Source organism: Bombina bombina, chromosome 1, assembly GCF_027579735.1.
Source record: "Bombina bombina isolate aBomBom1 chromosome 1, aBomBom1.pri, whole genome shotgun sequence".
NCBI lineage: Eukaryota > Metazoa > Chordata > Amphibia > Anura > Bombinatoridae > Bombina > Bombina bombina.
Genome location: NC_069499.1, coordinates 1,157,605,926 through 1,157,627,295, shown reverse-complemented (window position 1 = coordinate 1,157,627,295; position 21,370 = coordinate 1,157,605,926). Strand labels below are relative to the sequence as shown.

At 38.6% G+C, this 21,370-nt stretch overlaps 1 protein-coding gene across 2 annotated transcripts in view; it reads right to left on the bottom strand.

Annotated features, from left to right (window-relative positions):
* NBR1 (NBR1 autophagy cargo receptor) overlaps positions 1-21,370 on the bottom strand; it is a 357,560-nt gene that overhangs the window by 316,856 nt on the left and 19,334 nt on the right. For both annotated transcript variants that reach the window (XM_053699587.1, XM_053699588.1), the window contains exons 3-5: positions 18,217-18,279; positions 18,009-18,027; positions 9,637-9,659 (exon numbers count right to left, since the gene is read on the bottom strand). In XM_053699587.1, the coding sequence (XP_053555562.1) occupies positions 9,637-9,659; positions 18,009-18,027; positions 18,217-18,279 (105 nt within the window). The remainder of the gene's footprint in view (positions 1-9,636; positions 9,660-18,008; positions 18,028-18,216; positions 18,280-21,370) is intronic.

Genomic DNA, 21,370 nt, shown 5'->3' with positions numbered 1-21,370 from the left:
GCTAAATTCCCTTAACACCCTTGGGTGAATTCCATCTAGGCCTGGAGTATTATTTACTTTAATATAATCCAGTTTTTTCCTGATATCCTGTATACCAGAGCTTTCCAAACTTTTCATGTTGTTGACACACTTTTCAGACCTACATCATTTTGCGACACAGTAATTCAGTTGCAAACAGGAGGTTAAACTAACTTGTTTTAAGAGATACGGACACACATAAATTATATAATAACAAAATGTATTTACAAGTAACAGTATGTATGTGCAAGAATTAAAAAAATAAAAATAAAAGTCTAACAACACCAATAGCTATTTACTATTTTAATGGGATGTATGAGGTTGATAGGATGAACACAGTTTCTGAATATTTGGTGAAATATTATAAAAAGACACTCGCATTTCATCACCAAGCAGCTGTCCCACTCACCAACTACACATGCAGTCACAAGCCGATTGAGGAAACTACACGTGCAGTCAAAAGCCAATGTGCCATCAAAGCCGCCAATGGGAATAGTTTCAGTTCCCGCTAAGCTGTGCCAATAGGTTAAGATGATCTGTGACCCACTAGGTATCAATCATGCGTCAACCATGATATGCGTAGCAGGCAGGCGGAAAGTCGGAAACTCAAAAACATTTAAAAAAAAATTAAAATTAAAAAAAAATCTGTGCTGAAGCAGGGACACACCTACACACTGCCGCTTACACACTAATGTGTCACGACACACAGTTTGGAAAGCACTGCTCTATACATAACTCAGTTAATGGTATGTACTGGCATGTTCTAGTTTGTTCCAAAGTATCCTCCATTGGTTCCTCTTGTGTATACTGAAGAAAAGAACTGAACTGGTTTAGTACCTCAGCCTTCTCCCTGTCACTATTAAATTATGCTACTCTCCATGCATTTTAATGTACATGTATTGTCCTTCTTAGATTTTTTTTACTATTAATGTACTTAAAGAACCTTTTAGGGTTAGACTTAGAATCATTTGCAATTAATTTTTCATTTTCAATTTTGGCTAATTTGATTGCTTTTTTGCATGCATTGTTACATTCCTTATAAATATTGTATGTTAAGTCTGTACTATTTTCTTTGAATAATTTAAATGCCCTACGTTTTTTCCTAATTTCTCTTAACACATTTTTATTTAGCCACATTGGCTTTGATTTTTCATTTTTATAACCATATGGTATTTGTTGATAGAGAATACGTTGTCCCAATTTATGTTATTTAATGATTTCCTTAAATCGTTGAATTTTGCTTTCTTAAAATTAAAAGTCTTAGTTAAACCTTTATGACACTGCTTATGAACAGAGATTTCAAATGTGACCATGTTATGATCACTGTTACCCAAATGCTCTGACGTTTATGTTTGATATTATATCTGTATTATTTGATAGCACTAAATCCAATATAGCTTTACTCCTAGTTGGTTCTTCTATTAATTGCAACAAGAAGTTATCCCTGAGAACATTTAAAAATCTATCCCCCTTAGCAGAATAACTAGTTTAGTTGGCCCAGTTTATATCAGGGTAGTTTAAATCTCCCATAATTACAGCACTATTATTAGCAGCCTTACATATTTGCATAAGTAGTTGAGTTTCCTCCAGGTCACTAATGTTGGGGGGCTTGTATCATTAAACAGGTAAATGGGGGAGTGGTCAGTTCTATTTCTCACCTGGTTCTAATTTGATTTTTTTTTTTAAGAAAATAAAAAATAAAAAAATAGTTTATAAGGTTTCCTTCAATTTATATGTATGAGCTGCAAATAATGACAGTTGTTGGATTTAAGAGTCATATTTGCAACACCGCTTTAAAAGAAAGTATGAGGATCTATGACTCACTATCTGATACAGATACATAATGTACACACATCTTTCAATGAGTATAAAATCCCTTTGTACCCCCCTCCACAAAAACAGGTAAAAACAAACAGCTTCAATGAAAGGGACTGTGTACTGTGAAATGTGTTCTAAATTATTAATTTCAACCGCTGGAGTTAGGGTTGCCAGGTGTCCGGTATTTGCCCGGACAGTCAGGTTTTTCAACCACACTTGAACGTCCATTTTATGGCTCCTGTAGTGCTTCCTGTTATGCAGGCCACGTGGGGAATACAAATCCCCATGATTTTGAGCACTCCACACGCAGGGTTAAACAGCAGACTGTGCCCCCTCTCCTGATGGTTTCCAGTTGCTGCGGGAGTGGGGTGTCTGCACAGAAAAGACCGTAGTGAAGTGTCTGCTATTTTCTTTTTAACAAACTTTCTCACCGACAGAAGAGATGTAACTGCCCTCTCCCCACCAGCCCTGGTTATGTGGTCCATCATATAGTTTGTGCTGTCTTTTCATTAGTCTAGTGAAACAAACTGTTTACCCCCTTTAAGGCTAGATGGCTGTATGAAGTAAATGTGCAGCCCTCTTCAGCAGTTCAGGGCTTAAAGGGACAGTATGCATTAATTTTCATATAGCTACATATAATAGATACTACTATAAAGAAGAATATGCACAGATGCTGATATAAAAAACATACTCCCAGTTTAGCACTGTTGATGAAGTTTGGCTGGGACACCCACTGAAAGGGGCAGGGAAGGCAGGAATAGGCAGACACTAACCCCCTTCATATGAAATGACCCATTACACAACCGGGAGTCTGTAGACATCAGTAAACATCTAATACTTTGGGCTTGATTAGGAATTTGAAAACCAGCACTATGTTATTTAAAAATAAGCAAAACTATAGATTTTTTACAAATACAATCCCAGATGGGCTATATAAATGGATCTTCTACAAAAAAATGTATGCAAAGAAAAATCTAGTGTACAATGTCCCTTTAAACAGTGTGCTTTATACAAGTTTTTAATTATTTTTATTCAGGCTATTGTGCAATAAATTTGTAAATTTCCTGTTCAGCTTTAAAGTAATCTATAATATTTTCCTTTCTCGTCGCTTTGCTTATTTTTAGTGTGTATATTATATATATATATATATATATATATATATATATATATATATATATATATATATATATATATATATATAACATAATTTATGCTTACCTGATAAATTTATTTCTCTTGTAGTGTATCCAGTCCACGGATCATCCATTACTTATGGGATATTAACTCCTCCCCAACAGGAAGTGCAAGAGGATTCACCCAGCAGAGCTGCTATATAGCTCCTCCCCTAACTGCCATTACCAGTCATTCGACCGAAAACATGCAGAGAAAGGAAAACCATAGGGTACAGTGGTGACTGTAGTTTAATGGAAAAATTACCTGCCTTAAAGTGACAGGGCGGGCCGTGGACTGGATACACTACAAGAGAAATACATTTATCAGGTAAGCATAAATTATGTTTTCTCTTGTTAAGTGTATCCAGTCCACGGATCATCCATTACTTATGGGATACCAATACCAAAGCTAAAGTACACGGATGACGGGAGGGACAGGCAGGCTCTTTATACAGAAGGAACCACTGCCTGAAGAACCTTTCTCCCAAAAACAGCCTCTGAAGAAGCAAAAGTGTCAAATTTGTAAAATTTGGAAAAAGTATGAAGAGAAGACCAAGTTGCAGCCTTGCAAATCTGTTCAACAGAAGCCTCATTCTTAAAGGCCCAAGTGGAAGCCACAGCTCTAGTAGAATGTGCTGTAATTCTTTCAGGAGGCTGCTGTCCAGCAGTCTCATAGGCTAACCGTATTATGCTACGAAGCCAAAAGGAGAGAGAGGTAGCCGAAGCTTTTTGACCTCTCCTCTGACCAGAATAAACGACAAACAGGGAAGACGTTTGTCGAAAATCCTTAGTTGCCTGTAGATAAAATTTCAGGGCACGGACTACATCTAGATTGTGTAGCAGACGTTCCTTTTTCGAAGAAGGATTAGGACACAAAGATGGAACCACAATCTCTTGATTGATATTCCTGTTAGTGACCACCTTAGGTAGGAACCCAGGTTTAGTACGCAGAACTACCTTGTCTGAATGAAAAATCAGATAAGGAGAATCACAATGTAAGGCAGATAACTCAGAGACTCTTCGAGCGGAGGAAATCGCCATTAAAAACAGAACTTTCCAAGATAACAACTTGATATCAATGGAATGAAGGGGTTCAAACGGAACCCCCTGTAAAACATTAAGAACTAAGTTCAAACTCCATGGTGGAGCAACAGTTTTAAACACAGGCTTGATCCTAGCTAAAGCCTGACAAAAAGCTTGAACGTCCGGAACTTCTGACAGACGTTTGTGTAAAAGAATGGACAGAGCTGAAATCTGTCCCTTTAAGGAACTAGCGGATAAACCCTTTTCTAAACCTTCTTGTAGAAAAGACAATATCCTCGGAATCCTAACCTTACTCCATGAGTAACTCTTGGATTCGCACCAATATAAGTATTTGCGCCATATCTTATGGTAAATCTTTCTGGTAACAGGCTTCCTAGCCTGTATTAAGGTATCAATAACTGACTCAGAAAAACCACGTTTTGATAAAATCAAGCGTTCAATTTCCAAGCAGTCAGCTTCAGAGAAATTAGATTTTGATGTTTGAAGGGACCCTGGATCAGAAGGTCCTGTTTCAGAGGTAGTGACCAAGGTGGACAGGATGACATGTCCACTAGATCTGCATACCAAGTCCTGCGTGGCCATGCAGGCGCTATTAGAATCACTGATGCTCTCTCCTGTTTGATTCTAGCAATCAATCGAGGAAGCATCGGGAAGGGTGGAAACACATAAGCCATCCCGAAGGTCCAAGGTGCTGTCAAAGCATCTATCAGAACCGCTCCCGGATCCCTGGATCTGGACCCGTAACGAGGAAGCTTGGCGTTCTGTCGAGACGCCATGAGATCTATCTCTGGTTTGCCCCAACGTCTAAGTATTTGGGCAAAGACCTCCGGATGAAGTTCCCACTCCCCCGGATGAAAAGTCTGACGACTTAAGAAATCCGCCTCCCAGTTCTCCACTCCCGGGATGTGGATTGCTGACAGGTGGCAAGAGTGAGACTCTGCCTAGCGAATTATCTTTGATACTTCCATCATTGCTAGGGAGCTTCTTGTCCCTCCCTGATGGTTGATGTAAGCTACAGTCGTGATGTTGTCCGACTGAAACCTGATGAACCCCCTGAGTTGTTAACTGGGGCCAAGCCAGAAGGGCATTGAGAACTGCTCTCAATTCCAGAATGTTTATTGGTAGGAGACTCTCCTCCTGATTCCATTGTCCCTGAGCCTTCAGAGAATTCCAGACAGCGCCCCAACCTAGTAGGCTGGCGTCTGTTGTTACAATTGTCCAGTCCGGCCTGCTGAATGGCATCCCCCTGGACAGATGTGGCCGAGAAAGCCACCATAGAAGAGAATTTCTGGTCTCTTCATCCAGATTCAGAGTAGGGGACAAGTCTGAGTAATCCCCATTCCACTGACTTAGCATGCACAATTGCAGCGGTCTGAGATGTAGACGTGCAAAGGGTACTATGTCCATTGCTGCTACCATTAAGCCGATCACCTCCATGCATTGAGCTACTGACGGGTGTTGAATGGAATGAAGGACACGGCATGCATTTTGAAGCTTTGTTAACCTGTCTTCTGTCAGGTAAATCTTCATTTCTACAGAATCTATAAGAGTCCCCAAGAAGGGAACTCTTGTGAGTGGAAAGAGAGAACTCTTCTTTTCGTTCACCTTCCATCCATGCGACCTTAGAAATGCCAGTACTAACTCTGTATGAGACTTGGCAGTTTGAAAGCTTGAAGCTTGTATCAGAATGTCGTCTAGGTACGGAGCTACCGCAATTCCTCGCGGTCTTAGTACCGCCAGAAGAGCACCCAGAACCTTTGTGAAGATTCTCGGAGCCGTAGCCAATCCGAATGGAAGAGCTAGAAACTGGTAATGCCTGTCTAGAAAGGCAAACCTTAGATACCGGTAATGATCTTTGTGAATCGGTATGTGAAGGTAAGCATCCTTTAAATCCACTGTGGTCATGTACTGACCCTTTTGGATCATGGGTAAAATTGTCCGAATAGTTTCCATTTTGAACGATGGAACTCTTAGGAATTTGTTTAGGATCTTTAAATCCAAGATTGGCCTGAAAGTTCCCTCTTTTTTGGGAACCACAAACAGATTTGAGTAAAACCCTTGTCCTTGTTCCGACCGCGGAACCGGATGGATCACTCCCATTAATAAAAGATCTTGTACGCAGCGTAGAAACGCCTCTTTCTTTATTTGGTTTGTTGACAACCTTGACAGATGAAATCTCCCTCTTGGGGGAGAGAATTTGAAGTCTAGAAGGTATCCCTGAGATATGATCTCTAACGCCCAGGGATCCTGGACATCTCTTGCCCAAGCCTGGGCGAAGAGAGAAAGTCTGCCCCCCACTAGATCCGTTCCCGGATCGGGGGCCCTCGATTCATGCTGTCTTAGGGGCAGCAGCAGGTTTCCTGGCCTGCTTGCCCTTGTTCCAGGACTGGTTAGGTCTCCAGCCTTGTCTGTAGCGAGCAACAGCTCCTTCCTGTTTTGGTGCAGAGGAAGTTGATGCTGCTCCTGCTTTGAAATTACGAAAGGAACGAAAATTAGACTGTCTAGCCTTAGGTTTGGCTCTGTCTTGAGGCAGGGCATGGCCTTTACCTCCTGTAATGTCAGCGATAATTTCTTTCAACCCGGGCCCGAATAAGGTCTGCCCTTTGAAAGGTATATTAAGCAATTTAGATTTAGAAGTAACGTCAGCTGACCAGGATTTTAGCCACAGTGCTCTGCGTGCCTGAATGGCGAATCCGGAATTCTTAGCCGTAAGTTTAGTTAAATGTACTACGGCATCTGAAATAAATGAGTTAGCTAACTTAAGGGCTTTAAGCTTGTGTGTAATCTCATCTAATGGAGCTGATTCAAGTGTCTCTTCCAGAGACTCAAACCAAAATGCTGCTGCAGCCGTGACAGGCGCAATGCATGCAAGAGGTTGCAATATAAAACCTTGTTGAACAAACATTTTCTTAAGGTAACCCTCTAACTTTTTATCCATTGGATCTGAAAAGGCACAGCTATCCTCCACCGGGATAGTGGTACGCTTAGCTAAAGTAGAAACTGCTCCCTCCACCTTAGGGACCGTTTGCCATAAGTCCCGTGTGGTGGCGTCTATTGGAAACATCTTTCTAAATATCGGAGGGGGTGAGAACGGCACACCGGGTCTATCCCACTCCTTAGTAACAATTTCAGTAAGTCTCTTAGGTATAGGAAAAACGTCAGTACTCGCCGGTACCGCAAAATATTTATCCAACCTACACATTTTCTCTGGTATTGCAACTGTGTTACAATCATTCAGAGCCGCTAACACCTCCCCTAGTAATACACGGAGGTTTTCCAGCTTAAATTTAAAATTTGAAATATCTGAATCCAGTTTGTTTGGATCAGAACCGTCACCCGCAGAATGAAGCTCTCCGTCCTCATGTTCTGCAAATTGTGACGCAGTGTCTGACATGGCCCTAATATTATCAGCGCACTCTGTTCTCACCCCAGAGTGATCACGCTTACCTCTTAGTTCTGGTAATTTAGCCAAAACTTCAGTCATAACAGTAGCCATATCCTGTAATGTGATTTGTAATGGCCGCCCAGATGTACTCGGCGCTACAATATCACGCACCTCCCGAGCGGGAGATGCAGGTACTGACACGTGAGGCGAGTTAGTCGGCATAACTCTCCCCTCGTTGTTTGGTGAAATATGTTCAATTTGTACAGATTGACTTTTATTTAAAGTAGCATCAATACAGTTAGTACATAAATTTCTATTGGGCTCCACTTTGGCTTTAGCACATATAGCACAGATATCTTCCTCTGAATCAGACATGTTTAACACACTAGCAAATAAACTAGCAACTTGGAAATACTTTTCAAGTAATTTACTATAATATGAAAACGTACTGTGCCTATAAGAAGCACAGAAAAAGTTATGACAGTTGAAAATTAATAAACTGAAAAGTTATAGCATCAAATCTTTGTAAAAAACACAATTTTAGCAAAGGATTGCTCCCATTAGCAAAGGATAACTAACCCTGATAGCAGAAAAAAAAAAAAAAAAAAAATACAGAAATAAACGTTTTTTTTTTATCACAGTCAACTACAATCTCACAGCTCTGCTGTGAGTGATTACCTCCCTCAAAACAAGTTTTGAAGACCCCTGAGTTCTGTAGAGATGAACCGGATCATGCAGGGAAGACAATAAACTTCTGACTGAATTTTTTGATGCGTAGCAAAAGCACCAAAAAAGGCCCCTCCCCCTCACACATAACAGTGAGAGAGATCAGTAAACTGTCATAAATTAAATAAAACGACTGCCAAGTGGAAAAAAATAGTGCCCAAAACATTTTTTCACCCAGTACCTCAGAAAATTAAACGATTTTACATGCCAGCAAAAAACGTTTAACATTAATAAATTGAGTGTTATTAAAAAGCCTGTTGCTAGTCCCTGCAAATTAGGCTAAAGTTTTATGCATACAGTATAATTCCAGTGAAGTGCCATTCCCCAGAATACTGAAGTGTAAAATATACATACATGACAGCCTGATACCAGTTGCTGCTACTGCATTTAAGGCTGAGTTTACATTATATCGGTATGGCAGAATTTTCTCATCAATTCCATTGTCAGAAAATAATAAGCTGCTACATACCTCTTTGCAGATTAATCTGCCCGCTGTCCCCTGATCTGAAGTTTACCTCTCCTCAGATGGCCGAGAAACAGCAATATGATCTTAACTACTCCGGCTAAAATCATAGAAAAACTCAGGTAGATTCTTCTTCAAATTCTACCAGAGAAGGAATAACACACTCCGGTGCTATTATAAAATAACAAACTTTTGATTGAAGGTATGAAACTAAGTATAATCACCACAGTCCTCTCACACATCCTATCTATTCGTTGGGTGCAAGAGAATGACTGGTAATGGCAGTTAGGGGAGGAGCTATATAGCAGCTCTGCTGGGTGAATCCTCTTGCACTTCCTGTTGGGGAGGAGTTAATATCCCATAAGTAATGGATGATCCGTGGACTGGATACACTTAACAAGAGAAATATATATATATATATATATATATATATATATATATATATATATATATATATATATATATATATATATATATATATATATATATATATATATATATATATATAAAAAAATAAATCACACTCCCAATGTGAGGGGGAAAACGGGTACAAAATGATTTTTAATTTATCTCGATTTACAGGCCTTGTTGTATACAGATAGTGATAAGATAAAGAGGCATTGGTGTGTATATAAAGAAAGATAAGTATTTTGATATCCCTGCAAGCTCAGCCTATTTGTAGGGGCTGTGGCATAAACCCCCCCCCCAGTCATGTTAAACAAAAATGTGATTCACAAACCACAGCATACGCACAGTAGCTTTCCTATTTTTCCCCAACATATTGCAGGGTATGCTATTTTTGAAGTTATTTGTTTTCCTGAAACAGTTTATTTCTCCCCTGGTTTAAATATATCTAACAATTGAATTTCCCTGCAGGAAAAATAACCACCTTCTATGACTGGGAGCATTGCTTTATTAGAAATTACAGGGATAAGACCATTGACAAACATAACATATAGAAGAGAAAGCTAGAAAAAAAGGTTAGAAAATGAGATACATAGCAACATTACCTTTAATGCTTCTTCATATTCAACTGAAACAGAGAGAAATGATACGTTTTAGATGTAAACCGGTAACCACACAATTACAGTATACGGTGCAAACATGTTTGTAACTCAGAATGTATCTGCAATCATTGTATGAATTATTCATTTGAAATAAACTTTCATGGTTCAGATAACCCATGCACTTTTAAAAGACTTTTCAACTGACTTGTCTATAATCAAATTTACTTTGTTTTCACTGTACCTTTTGCAGAAAAGCATACCTGGGTATGTTCAGGAGCAGCAATGCACTACTGGACGTAGCTGGTGAGTGTTGGCTACACACATGTACCTCTTGTCATTGGCTCACAAGATGTGTTCAGCTAGGTCCCAGTAGAGCATTTTTGCTCTGAAGCTTTCTTTAACTGTGTGCTTAAACCTATTGCAGGCATCAAATACAAAGGCCTCAAACACAATAGTTCTGATATTGGAACTTATATTAAGTTTACTATATTAAAGGGACACTAAACCCAAAAAATGTATTTCATGATTCAGAAAGAGAATGCAAATTTAAACTGCAATCCAATTTACTTCTATTATTTATTTTGCTTCATTTTTTTTAGATATCCTTAGTTGAAGAAAAAGCAATGCACATGGGTGAGCCAATCACATGAGGCTTCTAAGTGCAGCAACCGATCAGCAGCTACTGAGCCTATCTAGAAATGCTTTTCAGCAAAGAATATCAAGAGAACAAATTCGATAATAGGAGTAAATTAGAAAGTTGTTTAAAATTGCATGCTCTTTCTATATCATGAAAGAAAAAATGGGTTTCATGTCCCTTTAAGAGTGCTAAAGACAAAAGGGGAGGTCTTCCCCCTCTCGTTCTTCTACTGCATGTGTGTAAACAACAATGCATATTTATTCTCCATAAACAATTACAAGGTATTCATTACAAAATGCTTATCAGTTATGAAGCTGCAGTTTCCTGATTGTGAATATTCCTTTAATACAAACCCTGAAAATGTAAGTAGAATTAGATCAGTATTTTTTTTTTATTTTTTTTTTAAGATTGATAGGTTTGTTGTCATATTTATACAGAAACAGATGCCAATTAGAAAAACTAAGTTATGCAGATAGACATATTTGTGTCTGTTTCTTTAAAGCAGCAGAAATCTGAGCAGTATTTCAGAAGATACCAATATTCACCTTTTAATGTACATATGTAGTGATGACCCATATCAATTATTATTTTTGTCCACCCCAGATATAAAAAGTAATGAGAAAAGAAGGAAATTCAGAATATAAAAAGAAAAAGATAAACTGCTAATCCCATAATTCTTAAAAGTACAAAAACCTATTAATTATTAGTGCTTAAAGGGACATAATACTCAGATGCTAAATCACTTGAAACTGATGCAGTATAACTGTAAAAAGCTGACAGGAAAATATCACCTGAGCATCTCTATGTAAAAAAAGAAGATATTTTACCTCACAATCTCCTCAGCTCAGCAGAGTAAGTTGTGTGTAAAAAGTTATACTCAGCTGCAGGTTAAAAAAAAAAAAAAAAGAAAGAAGAAATGAACAGCAGCCAATCAGCAGTGCTGAGGTCATGAAATCTTTTACTGTGATCTCATGAGATTTCACTTAACTCTCATGAGATTTCATAGCAAACTTCCTTTTAACTGAATAGGGAAATAAGATGAGATTGCACACAAGCTCGCCCCTTCTGCTGTCCCGGGATAGACATACCGATATGCTGCTTTCCTTTGCAATGGGATGTGGCTACTGAGAAACTTTTGAGGTAAAATATCTTTTTTACATAGAGATGTTCAGGTGATATTTTCTAGTCAGCTTTTTACAGCTATGCTGCATCCCTTTCAAGTGTTTAAACATTTGGGTATTATGGCCCTTTAAAGGGACAGTAAAGTCAAAATTAAACATTCATGATTCAGATAAAGCATGTGATTTAAAACAAGTACCCAGTTTACTTCTAGGGGGATATCTATCAAGCCGTCAACTTTCTTGAATTCGACGGCACCAATATGCTCGCCTAACATCGCCTAATGCCCCGGCCGTGGACCTGAATACGATCTCCTTATTTATAAAAAAAATCTGCACACCAAGTACGGGGCGATGAGCATTGGACTGTTAACCAACAGTCATCAATCTCGAGTCTATTCGGCCTTTTACCAACTTTATTTATACCCTGTCACTAAACGACGCCACTATACTAAAATGTTTAACCCCTATCCCGGCGCTCCCAGGCCCCGCCGCCACCTAGTTATTAACCCCTATTTTGCCACTCCCGGACCCCGCCGCCACTAAATAAACGTATTAACCCCTAAACCTCTGGCCTCCCACATCACTACCACTAACTAAACCTATTAACCCCTAAACCGCTAGCCCCCCATTTCTCTATACATTAAATTAAGCTATTAACCCCTAAACCTAACAACCCGCTAACTTTAAATTAAAATTACAACATCTCTATCTTATAATAAATTTAAACTTACCTGTAGAATTAAAATAAACCACTTTTAAACTATTAACCTACCCTATTATATTACACTTAAATTAAACTACCAATTAAATTAACTAAATTACAAACAACCCTAACCCTACTCAAATTATTTAAATCTACTATTTTACCTTATTAAAAATTACAAAAAATAAAAAACAGTGAATTACACCTAATCGAATAGCCCTATCAAAATAAAAAAGCCCCCCAAAATAAAAATAAAAACCCTAGCCTACAATAAACTACCAATAGCACTTAAAAGGGCCTTTTGTGGGGCATTACCCCCCAAAAAATCAGCTCTTTTACCTGTAAAAAAAATACAAACACCCCCCAACAGTAAAACTCACCACCCAACCAACCCCCCCAAATAAAAACCCTATCTAAAATAACCTAAGCTCCCCATTGCCCTAAAAAGGGCATCTGTATGGGCATTGCCCTTAAAAGGGCATTTAGTTCTTTTACTGCCTAGACCCTACTCTAAAAATAAAACCCACCCAAAAACCCCTTAAATAAACCTAACACTAACCCCCGATGATCCACTTACAGTTCTTGAAGTTCCGCTTGAAGGATCCATCCAGCCGGCAAGAAGTCTTCATCCGGGCGGCAAGAAGTCTTCATCCGGGAGGCCTCTTCCATCTTAATCTATACGGCGAAGTCTTCATCCAGACGGCATCTATCTTTATCCATGCGGAGCGGGTCCATCCTGAAGACATCCGGCGCGGAGCTCCTCTTCAATATGGTCACCGCCGTAAACTGGAACTTGAATGCGTCATCCATTGCATTCCTATTGGCTGAAAGGTTCCAATCAGCCAATAGGAATAGAGCTGCTAAAATCCTTTTAGCTGTTCCAATCAGCCAATATGATTTGAGCAGCTCTCATCCTATTGGCTGATTGGAACTTGTCGGCCAATAGGAATGCAAGGGACGCTATCTTGGATGAAGTCACCTGCATTCAAGTTCCAGTTTACGGCGGCGACCGTATTGAAGAGGAGCTCCGTGCCGGATGTCTTCAGGATGGACCCGCTATGCGCCTCATGGATGAAGGTAGAAGATGCCTTTTAAGGGCCATTGGTATTTTATTGTAGGCTAGGGGGTTTTTTTTATTATTGGGGGGGGTTATTTTGATAGGGCTATTAGATTAGGGGTAATTCCTTTTTATTTTTGATAATGTATTTTTTTTTGGCAATTTAGTGTTTTTTATTTTTGTAACTTAGCAGGGTTTTTTTGTAATTTAGTAATTTTTAATAAGGTAACATAGTAGATTTAAATAATTTGAGTAGGGTTAGGGTGTTTTTTTTTTTTAAATATGTAATTTAGTTAATTTAATTGGTAGTTTAATTTAAGTGTAGTATAATAGTTAGGGTAGGTTAATTAATAGTTTAAAAATAGTTTATTTTAATTCTAGAGGTAAGTTCAAATTTATTTTAAGATAGGGATGTGGTAATTTTAATTTAAAGTTAGTGGCTTGTTAGGCAACATAGTAGATAAGGTTGAAAAAAAGTCCATCGAGTTCAACCTATACAAATCTAAAATACTTACAAAAAGCTCCAGTTAAGCTTAAATAAGCTTAAATAACCCCACTAAAAAGGTGACCTATTTAATCCTAGCAATCATATCCATGAATTTTGTTTATATACAGAAATGTATCGATACTATTTTTAAAATGTATTCACTACCTCCTTTGGTAATGAGTTACACAATTTTATTGCTCTTACAGTGAAAAAATGTTTCCGTTGCAGGAGATTAAATCTCCTTTCCTCCAACCTTAAATTGTGACCTCTTGCAATAAATAGAGCTTCTGCCATCTCTGTATATGGGCCTTGAATATATTTATATAAAGTAATCATGTCACCTCTCAAGCGCCTTTTTTCTAAGGAAAACAGACCCAGTTTGGCTTGCCTCTCCTCATAGGTTAAATTCTCCAATCCCCTTATTAGCTTTGTGGCCCTTCTCTGAACTTTTTCTAGTTCTGCAATATCTTTTTTTGCGATCGGTCCCCAGAACTGCACTCCATACTCAAGGTGAGGTCTTACCAGGGCTTTATAGAGTGACAGAATTATGCTTTCCTCCCTTGAATCAATGCCTCTTTTAATACATGCTAGTATCTTATTAGCCTTTGAAGACACTGCCCTGCATTGTGCAGCCATCTTTAGCTTATTATCTATTACTACTCCCAAATCCCTTTCCTTCTCTGTTTGGCTAAGTCTTGTCCCTTTTAAAAAATATGATGCCTGCTTATTTTTACTTCCAAAATGTAGAACCTTGCATTTTCCCATATTAAATCTAATTTTCCATTTACTTGCCCATACTTCTAATTTTTGCAGATCCCTTTGTAACAAAAGTTCATCCTGCTCTGACCTAATTACCTTACTTAACTTAGTATCATCTGCAAAAATAGAGCTGTCGCTATTTAATCCTTGCTCCAAGTAATTTATAAAAATATTAAAAAGAACAGGACCCAGTACTGATCCCTGGGAGACTCCACTGATTACCTTTGTCCAATCTGAGTATGATCCATTTACTACTACTCATTGCTCCCTATCTTTTATCCAGTTATTTATCCATGAGCTAACATTTTCAGCTATTCCCAGTCCCTTAATTTTGTGCATTAACCTCTCATGTGGCACTGTATCAAATGCCTTTGCAAAATCTAAGTATATCACATCAACCAATTCCCCTTTATCTATATTTTTACTTACTTCCTCGTAGAATCTAATTAGATTAGTTTGACATGATCTATTTCTGCTAAAACCATGCTGATTTGAACTCATAATCTTGTTTACACGAATATGCTCATCAATATAATCCCTTATAATCCCTTCAAATATCTTCCCCACTATTGATGTCAGACTAACTGGTCTTTAGCTTCCTGGATCATCAGGTTTATGGGTTAATAGCTTCATTTAGTTTATGGCGATGTGGAGGGCTGGCGGTTTAGGGGTTAATAGGTTTAGTTAGTGGTAGTGATGTGGGAGGCCAGAGGTTTAGGGGTTAAGGGGTTAATACATTTATTTTGTGGCAACGGGGTTTGGGAGTGGCGGGATAGGGGTTCATACTTTTATTTAGGTGGCAGCGGGGTCCGGGATCATCAGAATAGGGGTTAATAACATTATGTAGGTGGCGGCAATGTCGGGCGACAGATTAGGCGTGTTCAGACTCGGGGCTTATGTTGGGGTGTTAGGTGTAAACGTAACTGGTTTTCTACCATAGAAATCAATGGGATATCTGGCAGCATCAAACATAAGCTTTCGCTGCTTTCAGACTCCCATTGATTCCTATGGCATCCGCAGCCTCCAGGGTGGCGGATTGAAAACCAGCGAGCATACTTGTTAACTTTTAAAAAGAATTATATAGTGCCGAATGTGTATTCGGAACATCTGTAATGACGTAAGCATCAATCTGTGTCGGATTGAGACCAGCCGATCGTATGTTACGACACAGATTTCAAATTTTGCTTGCAATAATTACGCTGCGTAATTCCAGCGTATTTGCGACTGACAGCTTGATAGATATCTCCCTTAATATGAAATTTGCTTTGTTCTTGATATCCTTTCTTGAAGAGTAAAACTAGGTAGGCTGATAAAGACATTTGCACGCTCCTGAGCAGTGTTTGTATCTATGTACAAGATTGCTATAAACACGCTGCCAGATGGCTAGACACACATGCCAGTTTCTGAGCTCACCTAAGATTAAGCTTTAACAAACTATATGAAAAGAACTAAGCAAAACTGATAACAGAAGTCAAATTGGAAAATTGTTTAAAATGTCACGCTCTATCCAATCCATTGAATTTTAATTTTGACTTTACTGTTCCTTTGTGTTAGTCTCTGGGGTCAATTTATTAAAGTATCAAAAAGTAGGAGCAAGTGTAAGTGGGAAAGTCTGCATCACTTCAACCCCTTTGAATTACTGTCTGATGCCAAAAATGTATCCAGAAAAGCACCATATATCTTCGTGTCAAATCAGGTGTGAAGGTTAGCAAAGATTGATAAATATAGAAGCCAGACTAAACGCTGATAATTTTAATATTAACCTTTTCATTTTAATATTACTGGAAAAATACTTAAAATATCGCTGAATATAATTACATTATACACTTTTATTAGAAATATTATACTGACCAAGTAACCATCCCTCTGGGATTTCATAATTTTTAAAACGAGCATAAATCCCAGATTGATGCAGAATATAGTAATCGTGACAAGAACGAGTGAAGTCAGCACAAACAGATTGCCATTCCTCAGGTGTTTCAGGGAGGCAAACATAATGCTTAAAGGGACATTAAACACTGAGATGTAGTATAAAATAATAAATTATATATATATATATATATATATATACATACATACATACACACACATACAGGCACTTTCATTATTTATTTTGTCCCCTTTTTCTGTAATTGCAATCAGAAATTCTGAGCTTTTCAGTTCCTGTTAGAAATAAAACTGCAGAACACTGTTATATTACACACAGCCATTGACTGCACACTCTGGTGACATATTTATAACTGTCCATAATTGGCCACAGCAGAGATGGTAACCTAAGTTACAACATGACAGCTCCCATTGCTTTATAGACATTAATAGTGTACACTTATTTTGTCACTAAACGGCTAATAAAACTTTAAAAAATACATCTGCATGTTATAAATGCATAATTTTATCTGGCATTAATTTATTGTCCCTTTAAATATGTACAGTGCGTCTAATACAGTAGGTGTCTGTAGAATGTAGGTTGACTTATACCGACCATAACACTTAAAGGGACAGTCAACACCAAAATTGTTATGGGTTAAAAAGATAGATAACGCCATTACAACCTATTCCACAGCTTTGAACAATCAACATTGTTATATTAATATACTTTATAACGTTTAAACCTCTAAATGTCTCTGTTTCTAAGCCACTACAGACAGCCTCTTATCACATGCTTTTTTATTATTTGCTTTTCACAACAAAAGACTGCGAATCCACACTAATTGGCTAAAATGCAAGTCAATAGAGAATAAATAAATAGCCATGTGATCAGGGGGCTGTGAAAAGAGGCTTGGTACAAGGTAATCACAGAGGTTAAAAGTATTAATATAACCATGTTAGGCTGTGCAAAGCTGGGAATGGGTAATAAAAGGGATTTATTTAAACAATAACATTTTTGGAGTTGACAGTCCCTTTAAAACAATTTGGAACGCATCACAGCCAACAATTTCAACATGAAATATCTCACAGTCTGTTAGAGCTTCAAGACCACAACAGGACAAAAACAATCTTGGCACCCTTATGCGTCAGCTGATAAATAATTTCTATCATTTGCTATAAAGCAAGCAGTTTATGGAGCCTTCTAAACAGAAAGGTTGATGCAACAGTAAATAGCAAGACTTCCATCTTCAAGCACAATTATAAAATATGAATATTTATGTATACCCTTACTTACATTTATTCCTGCTTCCTGAATGTCTATTTTAAATTGCATTTGAATGCAGACATGTTAAAATACACATTCATTTGATACTTGGTAGACTGATTCTATTCAGACTATTATTTTGTATGAAGTTCTTTGACACAACTTTCAAACTACACAGTGTGAAAACTTGGAGAACTTGATCGGATTTGGCTTAATAGGGGCAAGAAATATGTGAAATCAATCAAATGTGAATACAAATCTGAGCATAGCAAAAAAGAAAACAAAAAAACAAACATTGTTTTGAAAAGGTGCATACCTTTGATACATCTGCAAAAAACAACATACAAAATATTTTAAAGTCATGCTACTTAAAGTATTGTTACTGATAGTTTTGCTCACTTTAGATGTTATGTACTACAATGCTGATTTTTAACCCCACACAGATATAAATAAATCTATGTGTATTAGAGAAGCTCACCTTGACTGTTCACCGACACCTGTAATTAGAAAGAAAAACAAACATTATCATTGTACATGCGGTGTATGGACACTAAATCTTAACACGCAACATGGATTTCATTTTTATTCTTATCCTTCTATTTAGGTGCCAGAAATTAAACATATTTAGAGAGCAACATCATTTGAATCTCTCAGGTAAGTACTTTGGATACTTTAAATCAACTCACCTCTTCATTCTCCTCATCCACATACTTAATTTGAATGTTGCTAAGATCAAATGAAACCAGTACCTGAAAGTAAAAAGAAAAAAAAACACACTTGAAATAGATTCAAAGCACTAAATGGGCACATTATTAAACCTGCATTCTAATCATAAAAACACCCACAAAGACAAATTCATTGTAGAGAAGGAACATGTGAGAAAAAATATTAAAATTATAGATATGTCTGCAATGAGAGTCTGCTTAAACAGAAATCAAACTCAGTCCACCAATACAGCCCTGAGAGTTGTCGCTGTCAACAAATTAAAAGTATGTTCTTGGGGATGAGTTTCTGTATTTCAGAATCAATTTAAACAAATTCTACACATACTTCTTGCTACAAAATATATTTTAGTTTAATTCTTGCTGCATGATATATTTGATCAATTTACTAACTGTGTACCTGCATTTCTTTCAGTGATTATTACAATATAAACTCTTTGTCAACATTATATTTCTGGTACCCGATTTTGCTTTTTCAAAAGTCTTCCATTCCCCTGTCTAACTTTCTAATAATTAACCTACTACAATTTTCCTCTTTCATAGAAAGAGCTACTGGATTCCATCTTTGATTTTTGGAATTTTGTTTGTTTAATTCACATTATTATTAGACTTTATTTATAACATGCCAACATATAATGAAGTGCTGTCCAAGGGTACAATTCATTTAAATAAAACAAATGGATTTAAAAAAAAACAAAAACAAACTTGTAAGAGACAAGACAAAATTTGACAAACACATACATGAGGAATTGAGGGCCCTGTTCCTTTTAGAACTTAGGAGGATGAGAAACAGGAGTTTAGGACTACAAGAGTGAGAATGATGTTAATACAGAATTAGATGAGGGCAATTATTAGGTAAGTGGAATTCATTTGTTACTGAGTTGGGTGCTAGGCTTCCCTAAACAAAAATGTCTTCAGGGAGCGTTTAAAAGAAGACAGATTATGGGAAAGTCTGACAACACGAGGGAGAGTGTGCCAGAAGGTAGTTGATGCATGAAAGAAGTCCTGCAGTCTAGCATGGGAACAGGTGATAATCAAAGATGCGAGGAGCAGGTCATTGTTGGATCTTAGTGGGCGGGCTGGAGTTTGTTGATTAGTGAGGATAAAGAGAGTGGGGAGCGGCTTTGTAGGTCGGGGTGAGAATTTATAATTAAATGTTGCTGTGAGAGGGACTTCCGGTGGGCGGGCACGGCGAGAGGACGCAGGTTTGCTGAGCTCCGTGTCTCTATGCTCGCGGACCTGTGTTTTTTAGCCACCTAAAGTGCCAAAAAGCTGCAATCCTTGGCAGGACACTCAACGGACACCTGCCCGGACAAGACATAGTGAGGGGCGCCTTCGATCCGCTCCCCCGCCGGCAGCCGTACAAACAAATAGCTGAAGCACGATCGCGGCGGCGATCAGAGAGGCCAGACCTCCCGTACCATCGAAAGGGAGTAGGTGAGAAGCCGAACAGGCTGGGGCTTTACAGAGGAGGGCTAAATTCCAGTCTCTTGGAAATCAGAAACGGACAAGGTAATCTGCCCCAATACCCAGAGAACTACGCATTAAACTGACGGCGGCCATCTTGGGTATCGGCCCTACTATAACAGTGTTAAGAAACAGCATACACAGGAAAAATAGTGATCTGCTTCGTATTTGGGGGCTCAATAGCCTTACTATCTCCCCTCTCCTCCCAAGTTTATTATATTATTTATGCCACCTGCTTGACAAAGAGAGAGAGTAATCATTTTACAGGGGAACCTGCCTATCACTGGGTGGCTACCAGCACAGAGCCCAAGAGGGCTGTCAGCGCTACACAGATAGACCCCACGTGGAGGGGAGATGGACTTGTAGCACAGCAGTGTCCGACTTGCGGGTGAGGCGGACAACTAGGGAGCAGCCCACCTTAACATAAGACTGACTACCAACAGCTCAATCGTTAATTCTACTTAGGGGACAACAATAGATATGGCACACTAAACCAGAGCCAATGTACCCCCCTCCCCAAGCACGAACCTCCAGAAACAGAAGAGAAACTAATTCTCCTAGCCCTATGGAAAAAGTTTAATCCTCCTACTAAGTTACAACTACAGTAAAACCTTTGCTGTGAACTGCCTGTATGCAAAAATACTATACCCCATACAATAAAAAGACTGATAACATGGCAGGTAGACAGAAGCAAACGGAGAGACGCCAGAGAACCCAAACTGAGAACCAAGACCAGACTCAGTCACTGCTAGAAACATCCATTACCTCGACGCAAGACACACATCCTATTGTATCGCAATTGTCTGCGCTCTTCTTGCCTAAAATAGAACAATTGCAAACAGGAATGGACAGCCTGTCCACAGACCTCAGAGCCTTCTCCACACGCCTAACCGCTGTGGAACAGAAAACAGCAGAGGGGGAAGAAAGACACAGGGACACAACTTCCTCCATCACTACTCTCCAAAGACAAAACAAATTGCTGCAGGCCAAGGTAGAGGACTTGGAGAACCGTTCAAGACGGAACAATTTAAGAATAGTTGGAGTGCCAGAATCTGTCCCCTCGGGGGCCCTTATGAACTTTGTAGAGACTATTCTCCCAGGTATACTCAAACTCCCATCTACAAGTATACCTTGCATAGCAGAAAGAGCACACAGAGTGGGAGCTCCCCAGCAGGAAGGTGCACCTAGACAGATAATGGTGCGCTACCTAAATTTCAAAGATAAAACGCTAATACTCAGAGCGTACAGACAAAAGACACCTATTGATTTTGAAGGGAGGAAAATCTTTATCTTCCAGGACTATTCCGCAGATGTCTCAAAGAAAAGGAGAGAATTCACGCCTTACTGCAGAGACCTTATAGCTCAAGGTGAATCCATAGCACTTCTCTACCCAGCCAGATTGCGACTTCAAACGCCACAAGGCCCAAAGATATTTGACTCCCCAAAACACCTTCAGCTGTTCCTAGATCAAATCAAGAGGCGTGCAGATCGGCCAAGGCAGGCCCAGCAAGAAGAAGAAGAAGAAGACACATGAAGTAGGAGAAAACCAAGCAAGATTTAGAATCCTCAACTCAGGACTTTTTAACCTATCAGGACTAACTGGAGGGACATAAATGCACAGAAATTGGTGCTACAAGCTGCATATATATCC